The 13,453-nt window shown below is 45.6% G+C and overlaps 1 protein-coding gene across 1 annotated transcript; it reads left to right on the top strand.

Moving 5' to 3' along the window:
- The first annotated feature begins 611 nt into the window (after window positions 1–611).
- Window positions 612–5,347, top strand: LOC112070833 (cleavage and polyadenylation specificity factor subunit 2). Its single transcript, XM_024138284.2, has 5 exons — window positions 612–796; window positions 1,083–1,305; window positions 1,988–2,326; window positions 3,055–3,189; window positions 3,917–5,347. Exons 1-5 carry the CDS (start codon window positions 627–629, stop codon window positions 4,007–4,009), a joined length of 960 nt encoding a protein of 319 aa, XP_023994052.2. The 5' UTR covers window positions 612–626; the 3' UTR covers window positions 4,010–5,347.
- Window positions 5,348–13,453: the final 8,106 nt, after the last annotated feature.

The following is a 13,453-nucleotide window of genomic DNA, read 5'->3' as shown; positions in this document are numbered from 1 at the left end:
TCAGTGAATACCAGAGAGTTATTATGGAATGAGATCAGGAACTTAGTAGTAATTAGGAGAGCATTCATCAAAGGTTACTCGTAGATCAGTGAACTGAGTGTATTGGAGAGATCAGGTATGAGTTAGTGTAGTGTTATGCGAGAGATCATCCAGGACTTGATAAGTACTTATGTGGAGAGATCAATCAGGACTACTGTGAGTCAGTGAACTAGTAAAGTGATTATGAGGTAGGAATAGAGTAAAAGAAGTCATCAGTCTGTAGTCAGGAAGCTAGTAGTGTGAATCCGGAGAGAGTCATAAGGTACTGTAGCGTTAGTGAACTAGTAGTGTGATGGAGCAGACTCATCAGCGTACTGTAAGTCAGTTGAACTTAGTAGTGTTATGGGAGAGATGCATACAGGTACTGTAGTCAGTGAACTAGTAGTGTTATGGAGAGAGAGTTCAAAATCAGGGGTGACTTCTGGTAGTGCGAGTGAATCAGTCAGCTCTAATGGAAGAGCGATCAGGTCAATGAGCACAATGTAGAAATCGAAACAGGAAACCCCTTTGGATAATGAGCTCTAGCTATGCATTGGAATCTTTTTTGTAGCAGCTCCAGATGGCGTCACACAATATTGTACTAATGAATGACTGTCTCCAGACCGGAGGACTTCCTGGTACCAGAGCTCCAGGCCACTGAGGAGGAGAAGAACAAGCTGGAGTCGGGCATGGCCAACGGGGACGAACCCATGGACCAGGACTCCTCATCCAAAGTACCCACCAAGTGTACTTCCACTACGGAGAACCTAGAGATCAAGTAATTGGGCCCAAACACCTAAATGAGAGCAGACGTATTCAGAGCCTCACTGCTAAAATCATTCTGACGTAAATTCTAATGACATACAAGGCATATTGCTGAAAAATGTAAGCTTGTGATTTTAATTATACTGCCAAGACTATTAAGTATTTTTTTTATTTGCACAAAATATGAATTGTGCCCATTTCTTTCTAATATGATCCTAAAAGTAAAAAAAAAAAAATCTTAATAATGCATATTTAAAATATTGAGAAATTATCAATTCTGGTCTGATCTTCCTGTGCAGAGCCAGGGTAACTTATATCGACTACGAGGGRCGCTCGGACGGTGACTCCATCAAGAAGATCATTAACCAAATGAAGCCGCGGCAGCTGGTGATCGTGCATGGCCCCCCCGAGGCCAGCCTGGACCTGGCCGAGTCCTGCAAGGCCTTCACCAAGGACATCAAGGTCTACACGCCCAAGCTGCAGGAGACTGTGGACGCCACCAGTGAGACACACATTTACCAGGTAGAATGTCATACAAAAATACATGCTCATGCAGGATATTTTGGGACAGGTTTTTGACTAATGCCCTGTGATTAATTGACCCATTTGACATATCATTTTGTTATCACTATTCACCAGTCAGAAAGTTGATGTGCTTTAGTCACGGTTACTGTAACTCAGGGGTGGGAAACTCCAGTCCTCCAGGGCCTGATTGGTGTCACACTCTTTTTCCATCCCTAGCAAACACAGCTGATTAATCAAATGTTGTTCTAACCTGAAGATCATGATTAGGTGATTATTGGAGTCAGGTGTGTTAGCTGGGGCAAGACTGTGACACCAATCAGGCCCTCAAGGACTGGAATTGCCCACCCCTGCTGTAACTAATCAAACCCAGGTCAAGCCATCTTAGAGTTCTGGACCAGACAATGGCTCAATTGTGTATAAGGTTTATAATAATATTATAATATATGCCATTTAGCAGACACTTTTATCCAAAGCGACTTCCAGTCAAGCGTGCATTAGTATTACGTATGGGTGGTCCAGGGAATCAAACCCACTCTCCTGGTGTTGCAAACGCCGTGCTCTACCAACTGAGCTACAGAGGCAGTTTTATTTATGTGCAGAAATGTATAGAAACACGTAAACGTTGAGCTTAACCACTTTCTGTCGTATGTACATCAGAGGTTGTGTTCTTGTTCCCCAGGTGCGGTTGAAAGACTCACTGGTGAGCTCGCTGCAGTTCTGCCGCGCCAAGGACACAGAGCTGGCGTGGATCGACGGCGTACTGGACATGCGCGTGGTCAAGGTGGACACAGGCGTGCTGCCTGAGGAGGGCATGGTGAAAGGCGAGAAGGGAACTGGCGAGGAGGTTGTGGAAGACAGCGAGCTGGCCATGGACGTGACCCCTGCTGACGATGCCACCACAGACCATAGCGTGGTGGCGCAGCAGCGCGCCATGAAGACGTTGTTTGGCGAGGATGTGCGCGAGCTGTCGGAGGAGAGTGATGTCATCCCTACCCTGGAGCCTCTGCCTGCCCACGAGGTGAGAGCGAGCGCTGGCCCCGGGGGAGGGGGAGAGCGAGCCATGGCCCCGGGGGAGGGGGAGAGCGAGCGCTGGCCCCGGGGGAGGGGGAGCGCCGGGGGAGGGGGAGAGCGAGCGCTGGCGCCGGGGGAGAGGGAGGAATACAGGAATACCGTAATCAGATCCTGAGGCGCATTTTCGTTTTTATATGGTATCTGTGACAAACATCTGTATTCCCAGTCATGTGAAATCCATAGATTAGAGCCTAATGAATTTATTTCAATTGACTGATTTCTTTATATGAACTGTAACTCAGTAAAATCTTTCAAATTGTTGGATGTTGCGTTTATATTTTTTTGTTCAGTATATTTTGTTAGCCGCTAACGTCAGTAAAAAGTTGGTAGTGTGCGACAAACGTAAGTGTCTGTTTCGGGTCTAAACTGCCGTCACAGATAATCCTGTGGCCGTGTATTAGTAATAGCAAAGTGATTTGCAGTCTGACTATTGCCTGTAAAATACCACAGTAATCCTTTTGAAAATGTGCTGTTCAATGTTTCACCATAACATTTTGGAATATACATTAAAATCGTTCAACTGAACATGTTCGCTGAAAACAGAAGCCTTGTTAAACTCACCTCCAATGTATAGCGACTGTATGGTTTTAGTTCCACAGAGTCCAACTGGTCTTGGATCAGGTGTATAGAAAACAGTTGTGGTTCTAACCCATGCACACCCTGTCTAACTCACAGATCCCAGGCCACCAGTCAGTGTTTATCAACGAGCCGCGCCTGTCCGACTTCAAGCAGGTACTGCTGAGGGAGGGCATCCAGGCTGAGTTTGTGGGAGGAGTGCTGGTGTGTAACAACATGGTGGCCGTCCGCAGGGTAAGTTTACTGTCCGTCTGTCCCCCCCCTCCCCAACACACAGTACGGTCATTAATTCAGCCCTGTGTTCATTCTGCACCAACTCGGTGGCCTTGTAGTTAGTGTCTGCCTTGAGGTTGGGAGTTCGATCCCTGGCCGAGTCATACCTAAGTCTCTGCTTGGCACTCAGCATTAAGGAGATTGGGGGTAAGGCCCTGTGATAGACGAGCGTCCTGTCCAGGGGGTGTACTTGTACATCAAGATGCCTCACACTACAGAAACAGGAGATATGAGCCGTTCCAGGTCACACTAGCCAAGGCTCCTTACATTCAGCGCTCTGTGACAGCCTAAACCATCCCTTTCACTGAGCTGCTGCATGGGAAATGGTAAATAAGCCCAGAGGGTGCATGGGTTGTTTTGTTGTGTTGTCAACAAAACTATATATGTATTTAACTTCAATTTAATAGTGATTGTTATTTATTTACAAGAATGCTCTGGGGAAGGAAGGATGACGCAGAAACGACATGATACATTTTATTCAAAGTTGGAAATTAGCAGACGTAACAGCCAAGACTAGGAACCTGTGACAATAAACCATTTCTGCTTCTGTACAAAAGTCAGCAACACTTAATCTCCATTTTGCATCTGCTTGTGATTTTTTTTAAATATATCATTTTTTATGATGTTGGGAGTTTTCAGTGATAATGCACGTGTGACCCCTCTAACCCTTGTCTCCTCCCCTGTACAGACGGAGGCGGGGCGCATCGGCCTGGAAGGATGCCTGTGTGATGACTATTATAAGATCCGTGAGCTGCTGTATCAGCAGTATGCTGTGGTGTAGGAGGGAGGAGCTGCATCAGCAGTATGCTGTGGTATCCTGTAGGAGAGAGGAGCAACATGCAGCAGAGATGGTGTCAGTCATGACAGTATCACACAGACAGGATGGAGGAGAGTGAGGACTATTACCCAGAGGACCACAGGGTTCTAGGTGTTCTCCACACACAGGCTGCCTGAGCTCCCCTCGGGAGCCTCCAGCTGTTTGAATTCCAACTGCTGTGTTGATTTGTCGTCCCCCCCCCCCCATTTAAAAATCTGTTTACTGTTTATTGTGTGTCTTTCCCCACCGCAGTGAGAGACAGATGGGCTTTTCTGGAGTGACCTCTCCTTGATGTGACCCTTAGGGTAATTTTTACCTCTCCTCAAGCCCCCTCGGCTCTGGACTGGGCTGGCGAGGTGAAAGCTCACCGCTGGAGAGTCCCAACATCGTTCGACGTAGGCTGGAATGGTTTATCAGTGTATCTGTTGTTTTGTGTTTCTCTTTAAAGCTGCAATATGTAATGTTTTGGTGACCCAACCAAATTCACATAGAAATGGGAGTTTTTGATATGTCGTTCTCATTGAAAGCAAGTCTATGAAGTGGTAGATCTGTTGTATTTCGATGCTTCCCATTACGTTTTGTTTTTGCAACTTTTACTTTCGGATTCATACACCAGCCTCAAACAGCCAAAAAATGCTATATTTTGGGTTATTGAAAAGATATTTCACCGTGGTTTAGATAGTACAATGATTCTCTACAGTATACATCGTTTGTTTTGTCACATAAACTGAGATTATTAGAATTTTAGCAACCAGGAAATGGCGGCGCGATTACTGCATATTGGACCTTTAAATTCCCTTTTCTGAACAAATAAATGTGTTTGTTTCCTATATATTTTCCCGTGGGTTGAGAGGGGAACGAGACGTGTTTACGCTGTAGGCAGGGTTGGGGGCAATTCAGGAAGTGAACAGTGTTTCAATGAGGTCCAATTTTTTTATATTTTTTTAAGTTTTCATTTTTACTTCCTGAGTTGATTAAATGGATTTGCCTGTATGTAGGCAGGTTCCATTACAGGGGCTTTACTAAACGGTACTGCTGCAGTTACAGTTTGACGCCACTTGATGGAGCCATGTTTCATCCATTCTGTCTGCCTCAGATTCCCTTTATCAAGTGTGTTCACACAGCAGCAGTTCCAGGGTTAGAGATGACATTGTCCCTGCAGTGATATCTTGGTAAATTAGCATAATGCACTGTCATGTAAATAACACACTAGAATAGTACATTCTCTCATGCTTGTATTTCAGGTAACTGAAATCAGGTTTATTATGAGACCGAGGAAAGTAAAAATTGATTTTAAAATGGCTCGCTGGTTTGTTAATTTTTCTAATCCACATATAAGGTCAATATTGTTATCCCTGTGAAGTTTGAATTACCCATTGTATCGGGTGTGTGTGTGTGCATTGTAGGCCTAAATGGCACCCTAATTCCTTTAAAGTGTACTTCTTTTAGCCCTATGCTGAAAAGTAGTGCACTATAAAGAGAGGAGGGTGCCATTTCAGACACAGCCGTGTGTGAGGGTGTCAGTGTTGTGACTAACAAAGCAGCCTTTTTTCCTGCTCGGTCGTGGCTCGTCATTGGCTGATGTCCGCTGCTGCAGCAGTGGGGGCACATCGTATCGTTCACAGGCAGCGTTGTGCTAATCCCCAGGGTGGGCCCAAGCCTTCCTACCACATGGTCACTGCCGTGGCTCTACGCACCACCCTACCTCACACACTATACACACTCAATGACGTCACACCAACGTCCATGTCTGCTAGTAGAACGCCCCACGTATGACCCCGCGGCCAGTCAGAGGACGGTGGGCCACAAACACACTAGTCATGGTGGGCTGAGAGAGGGATCATGGATGGAGGGAGTTATAGGCATGAGCAGCATGGATGGCTGGCCCACTGACGTGGGGCTAGGAGAGTTTTATACAGTACAGTTACGTAACATACAGTTTTGCACTTTAGAAACATTAAAATTTAAATGCCCTTTTTTATAATCCATGGCACAGGCACARGCACAAAAAAACTTGTGAACGTCAGTAACCCCTTCTGTGACTGAGAGGGAGATAGAATGGGATAGAGATAAACAGAGAAGACAGACAGACCGAGAGAGAGATAGAGGCTRCTCTGTGCCGCAGGGCATGCCAGGCCTGCCCAGTCACTGCTTTTCATTTTGATAATTGACGGCGAGAACGCCAGAAATGTCCATCAGCGTAATCCTCTTAGCTTTCATAATGCTGACTCTGTCACAGAAGCCCCTGTTTTAATGTAACGAGTAGCTAAGCCTGCCTAGCGTGGCCATGGGACATCATGAGTCGCTCTGCCACCTCGGTCCACTAAGGCCCCACTCTGTCCCCCGGAGCCAGGGAGGAGACCTGTGGGTTCTGCCCCCTGAGTGTTTCCCAAATGGTACCCTATTTCCTATATAGTGCACTACATTTGACCAGAGCCCTATGGGCCCTTGTAAAAGTCATAAATAGGCTGCCATTCGGGACGAAGGCCCTTTCTCCCGCACTCACTCAACAAGTTCCCTTATAATCTATCCTGAGATCAGGTTAAATTAGTCCAGTCGCTGTTGTGTTCCTGATTCCTGAGCACCATGGGGTGGGGGGACCAGAGTGAATATCCTCTCTCACCCTCCCTCCCTCCCCCCACAAGGCGGACCACGTAATGCTGCCAGTGACATCAATGGAATAATGTGAAAGAGGAGTGGTTTTCTAGGAAACAGAATGTTCTAAACATAACATATGTCACAGACACACAAAGCAAAATCCCACAATGTCCATTCCAGCTTTCATTGACTGGGCTCCAGAAGGTATGAACAGTTTCATGTGGGTGTGAAACATCCCTGGTTTCCTGCATTAGGGTATGAGGGGGGATCTGCTTCTCCCCCCCCCCCCATTCTCTCTCCCTCCGTCTCTAGATCTCTAATTCCCCCTCGATTCCACGGGGCTGGATAATCCCCCTGTGCCAGCGTCTTCCTGTGGTAATGGTCCTCAGCAGGGGAGCCAGTCATGCCCACTCACTAGTAAAACAAACATGGAGGGGCTGGCTTGGGGCTGCATGGCTGGGGTAGCTGGGGATGCAATGGGCTGAGCATCCTCTGAATTACACAGTTACTGTGGTGATCCTCTTACGCAATCTGCTCCTCACACCGGCCTACAATGCAAGGTAGGCGATCTCTGTGAGCACAAATCCATCCACAAAGGCAGGCAGGCTCTGCCAGATTATCCCAGGGGCCAATCATACAGGCAGCTGCCACGTTGCCTTTGTGATAAGACAATGGTGCTTTTTGTTGTTTGTGTGCATTTGTGGATGGAGGACAAAGGATGATGGAGCTATGGATGAGATACAGCTGATCGTTTGTGCGTGTGTGACTGCCTGTATATTACCCTAGCCTAGATCATGAAAGATAGTTTTTCTTGGCAAAAAGACGGGACAGAATATTTTCCAATTCAAAACCAACCGGAACAGTTGGTGTGCGTTACCTGAAGCGATGCTAGCTGGATGAGGGCAGTTTCAGCCCGTAGCAAACAGCTAGCGCTAGCTCCCACTGTCATGTAGTTACAGCTACAGTCAGCAGAACGAGACCTGGCTCTCCGGCTCATCCTAATCAGCCTGCGTCAGTGGGAGAGAGAGCACTATCTGATTTGACATGCCTGACAATGCTGTGAAAATAGCTGCTGGTGATGAGAGGAGTAGGGTTCAGTGTGCGACTCAAATGGCACCCTATTCCCTATATAGTACATTACTTTTGACCAGGGCCCACTGGGCTCTGATCAAAAGTAATGCACTATGTAGGTATGGTGTGTCATTTGGGATTCTGACAGTGTTTAAAAGTAGTGCACTATGTAGGGAATAGGTCTGACAGTGTTTAAAAGTAGTGCACTATGTAGGGAATAGGGTGTCACTTGGGACAATACCAGTGTTAATTTGAAAGCTGTTCAGATATACAGCAAACCTGTACACAGTAGTTAGTAGGCTACAGGGGTTGGAAATGTAAAAAGTAACTCTGGGAACGGACCAATGTAAAATATTTGAATTCACCTTAAAAAACATTTACATGTCAAAATGATTTCCCATTTTTAACCCCCTTGGTAAATGTGGTACTTTACGGCAATGAATCAGCCTGCATGGCCGATGTTTGAAATTATGGAGAGCTGTTTTGCAGGTAGAGAATGGTGTGATAACAATGTGTTGTGCTGTCAGATGACTTGTGCTTTGTCACGTAAGGGCATCATATACATCATATAAATAATTGACCACTCATCTTTGGACTGTTGTAAAGCAGAATAATGTTATTTTTGTTAAAAAAACGAACAAAAAAAAACAACCCTAAGGAAGATTGTAAAGTAGGTGGATGTGGCTGAACTGAAAAAAAGCGACGTTTTTTTCATTGTGAATGTTTTGGACAATCTGTACATGACAAAGGCAGAATGGAAAATCAATAGTATTTGGATTTCACAGTTGTATATTTTAGACAAATATATAATCTCAGCAAAAAAAATTAACATCCCTTTTTCAGGACCCTGTCTTTCAAAGATAATTTATAAAAATCTAAATAACTTCACAGTCTTCATTGTAAAGAGTTTAAACACTGTTTCCCATGCTTGTTCAATGACCCAAAAACAATTAATGAACATGCACCCGTGGAACGGTCGTTAAGACACTAACAGCTTACAGAGGGTAGGTAATTAAGGTCACAGTTATGAAAACTTAGGACACTAAAGAGGCCTTTCTACTGACTCTGAAAAACACCAAAAGAAAGATGCCCAGGGTCCCTGCTCATCTGCGTGAATGTGCCTTAGGCATGCTGCAAGGAGGCATGAGGACTGCAGATGTGGCCAGGGCAATAAATTGCAATGTCCGTACTGTGAGACGCCTAAGACAGCGCTACAGGGAGACAGGATGGACAGCTGATCGTTCTCGCAGTGGCAGACCACATGTAACAACACCTGCACAGGATCGGTACACCCAGTACATCCGAACATCACACCTGCGGGGACAGGTACAGGATGGCAACAACAACTGCCCAAGTTACACCAGGAACACACAATCCCTCCATCAGTGCTCAGACTGTCTGCAATAGGCTGAGAGAGGCTGGACTGAGGGCTTGTAGGCCTGTTGTAAGGCAGGTCCTCACCAGACATCACCGGCAACAACGTCGCCTATGGGCACAAACCCACTGGCGCTGGACCAGACAGGACTGGCAAAAAGTGCTCTTCACTGACGAGTCAAGGTTTATGGAGGTGGAGGTTCCGTCATGGTCTGGGGCAGTGTGTCACAGCATCATCGGACTGAGCTTGTTGTCATTGCAGGCAATCTCAATGATTTCCTGCAAGACAGGAATGTCATTGTTCTGCCATAGCCAGCGAAGAGGCCGGATCGCAATCCCATTGAGCACGTCTGGGACCTGTTGGATCGGAGGGTGAGGGCTAGGGCCATTCCCCCCAGAAATGTTCGGGAACTTGCAGGTGCCTTGGTGGAAGAGTGGGGTAACATCTCACAGAAAGAACTGGCAAATATGGTGCAGTCCATGAGGAGGAGATGCACTGCAGTACTTAATGCAGCTGGTGGCCACACCAGATACTGACTGTTACTTTTGACCACCCCTTTGTTCAGGGACACATTATTTAATTTCTGTTAGTCACATGTCTGTCGAACTTGTTSAGTTTGTCTCAGTTGGTGAATCTTATGTTCATACAAATATTTACACATGTTAAGTTTGCTGAAAATTAACGCAGTTGACATTTCTTTTTTTGCTGAGTTTATTTGCAATAAGTCGTGAATGGGCTTTCCCACTGGGCAAAAACTGGTTTCCACGTCATTTCAACCCCCAAAAATCTATGCGATGACATTTAATCAATGTGGGAAACTAATTGGATTATGCAAAAAGTCAACATCTGGGAATTTCAACTTTTTCCCCCAATTTTTTTTATCTACAGTGCCTTCTGAAAGTATTCAGACCCTTTACTCAGTACTTTGTTGAAGCACCTTTGGCAGCGATTACAGCCTTGAGTCTTCTTGGGGACGACGCTACAAGCTTGGCACACCTGTATTTGGGGAGTTTCTCCCATTCTTCTCTGCAGATCCTCTGAAACTCTGTCAGGTTGGATAGGGACTGTTGCTGCACAGCTATTTTCAGGTCTCTCCAGAGATGTTTGATCGGATTCAAGTCCGGGCTCTGGCTGGGCCACTCAAGGACATTCAGAGACTTGTCCCGAAGCTTGTCTTGGCTGTGTGCTTAGGGTCATTGTCCTGTTGGAAGGTGAACCTTCACCTAGGTCTGAGGTCTTGAGTGCTTTGGAGCAGGTCTTCATCAAGGATCGCTCTGTACTTAACTCTGTTCATCTTTGCCTTGATCCTGACTAGTCTCCCAGTCCCTGCCGCTGAAAAACAACCCCACAGCATGATGCTACCACCACCATGCTTCACTGTTGTGATGGTGTCAGGTTTCCTCTAGATGTGATGCTTGGCATTAAAGGCCAAAGAGTTTAATCCTTCAATGCTGCAGAAATGTTTTGGTACCCTTCCCCAGCTCTGTGCCTCGAAACAATCCTGCCTCTGAGCTCTACGGACAGTTCCTTCGACCTCATGGCTTGGTTAATGCTCTGACATGCACTGTCAACTGTGGGACCTTATATAGACAGGTGTTTGCCCTTCCAAATTATGTCCAATCAATTGAATTTACCACAGGTGGACTCCAATCAAGTTGTAGAAACAGCTCAAGGATGATCAATGGAAACAGAATGCTCCTGAGCTCAATTTGGAGTCTCAAAGCAAAGGGTCTGAGTACTTGTGTCAATAAGGTATTTCTGTTTTTTATAAGTTAGCAAACATATCTAAAAACTTGTTTTTGCTTTGTCATTATGGGGTATTGTGTGTAGATTGCTGAAGATGATAATATTTTTCATCCATTTTAGATTAAAGTTGTAACAAAACAGAATGTTGAAAAAGTCAAGGGGTCTGAATAGTTTCAGAAGGCACCATAGATCCAAATGACATGGTGAAATGTTTTCTTGATTTCACATTGAATTCACATGACTGGACAACTTAACCAAATGAAAATGAAAACTAGACGTTGAACTGACATCTGTGCCCAGTGGGGTGCTTCAAACTAATGATGACTTTAGTGCAACTGTTCTTTACAAACTCAAGACACAAACATATAGAAAAACACAATGCCAGCCATTACCATCATTTTTGTTATATTGTCACATACACCAGATAGGTACAGTGAAATGTGTTGTTTAACAGGGTCAGCCATAGTAGTACAGCATCCCTGGAGCTTTGTCCTTGTAGGCCCAGGTATTTGAACCAGCAACCTTTTGGTTACTAGCCCAACGCTCCAACTGCTCGATTACCACACCAGGCAGGTATCAAGCCTAGTAGGCAGCGACTGATGAAGTTGTATTAAAAAAAGCCTTGAGGCTCGTTGGCTTTATTGCATCAGTCCAGCCCTTATAGAGTGCTCCTACTTCAGGGAACATCTCCACTCCCTCATTTGTCGGATCAGTTCCCCAGTCAAGCGACATCATATTTTGGATCCTGTCTCTGCAACTGATGTTATCTTCCCAGAATAAATGGGCTTGGTGGACTGCAGGATTAACCTTTGTGGTCTGTCTCAATGGGATTCTTTGCAGTGCTTTGCAAGGGGAAAAGGTTGCTCTTTCCTTTGCCTGCCTTCCTTGCTGCTCGGCAGTCAGAAGAATGATGAAGTTATTTATGTGAGGCTCATTACAAATGGCCCGTGCCCTTGCCGAGATAGCCCCATCGTCTGAATCGTCTGAACTACGGACGGAACTTGAATGAGAAACCTTGGAAGTATTGCCCCATTTTACAGTAAAAAAAAAAACGTAATTCAATCTGGTCAAGTACTGCTAGGGCTTTTGTCCAAATGAATAAGATCATTTGAAACAGCAAAATGACTGGAGTGTCATTGGGCCTGTGGCACCAAGGAGATATTTTGTAAGGACTGTAAAGTGCTGCAGTGGTATGAGGGATGAGTGCTTTCACTAGACAGAATGTGGGCAGGTCAGGAAGTAGACCAGAGTTTAAAGGGACACTTCACTCCAAAATAAAAGCTGGTCAGATGTTTTCAGAACTCAAAATGTGTCTAAAGTCAAGATGAATCCACATTCTATGCCATCGGTTAAGTTCCAGCCATAGATAAGCACCGGAAATCAGGGAATTATACACTGCTTGCCTTTTCCGTCCATTTCAAGGATATTCTTTGAAGTGGAACAGGTGATGTTTACCAATATGTCATGGCAGCAGCCAGCAGAAAATATCTACCTGTATTTGGGAAGAGATAAATCTCTTCTGGGAAAATTGTGTTTGCCTGGCCTGTCTGTATCAGAGGTAACACTCAGTGGATGATTGTGTCCACTTGTTATGGAGATGACATCAGTCAGTCAGTCATAGTGGAGATGACATCAGTCAGTCAGTCATAGTGGAGATGACATCAGTCAGTCAGTCATAGTGGAGATGACATCAGTCAGTCATAGTGGAGATGACATCAGTCAGTCAGTCATAGTGGAGATGACATCAGTCAGTCAGTCATAGTGGAGATGACATCAGTCAGTCAGTCATAGTGGAGATGTCTGTTGGCTCCAGAATGCATATATTATTAGGCTCTCTGCAGCTTCTCTCTCCCTGATGTTTATCTTCCCACCCGACCAGGCATACAAACAAACCTGCAGTGCTGCCACAGAACCAACGCTCCACCTCGAGGATGAATATTTTATTTTTCCTGCAGCTAACTGAGGTTTTTGCGAGGAGTAAATTTTGAGCTTCCCCAGGGACTCTCCTTGTACACAACGATGCTGTACTGTGCTATTTGTGGCATCCGTTCAGGTGGGGAAAGTTGGGGGAACGTTAGCACATAGGAAACCGTCAGTAAAAAAGGTCAGTCCTGGCTTCTGCGTTGCATTGTGCTATTAATACAGAACCGGAGACTAGCGGATTAGCGTCCCTCGGACTCCCTCCCTCTCTCCTCCACCAGCTCCTGAACAATTAGCTAAAAATTGGTTACAATGCCAGCAGGGCATTAATGCAAGGTGTCAGACTTCCTCCTGAAGCTCCCAGTGTCACCCAGGCCCAGGCCTCCTCTCCTCCCTCATCCTCTCCTCTTCCCACCTCTCCTGTCCTCTAGAGATGGACATGTATGCTCGCTCAGCTTTCTGCGTGTTACTGGTGAATCTGCCACTCTCATGTATAGTATTGGATATCCCAGCTCAGCCTAGCAACTGATTAGATATCCCAGCTCAGCCTAGCAACTGATCGGATATCCCAGCTCAGCCTAGCAACTGATTGGATATCCCAGCTCAGCCTAGCAACTGATTGGATATCCCAGCTCAGCCTAGCAACTGATTGGATATACCCCACAGCACTCAGTCTAGGCAACTGATTGGAATAAACT

The sequence above is a fragment of the Salvelinus sp. IW2-2015 genome, unplaced genomic scaffold, assembly GCF_002910315.2.
Source record: "Salvelinus sp. IW2-2015 unplaced genomic scaffold, ASM291031v2 Un_scaffold1437, whole genome shotgun sequence".
Lineage (NCBI taxonomy): Eukaryota > Metazoa > Chordata > Actinopteri > Salmoniformes > Salmonidae > Salvelinus > Salvelinus sp. IW2-2015.
This window is presented reverse-complemented; position numbering and strand designations above follow the sequence as displayed.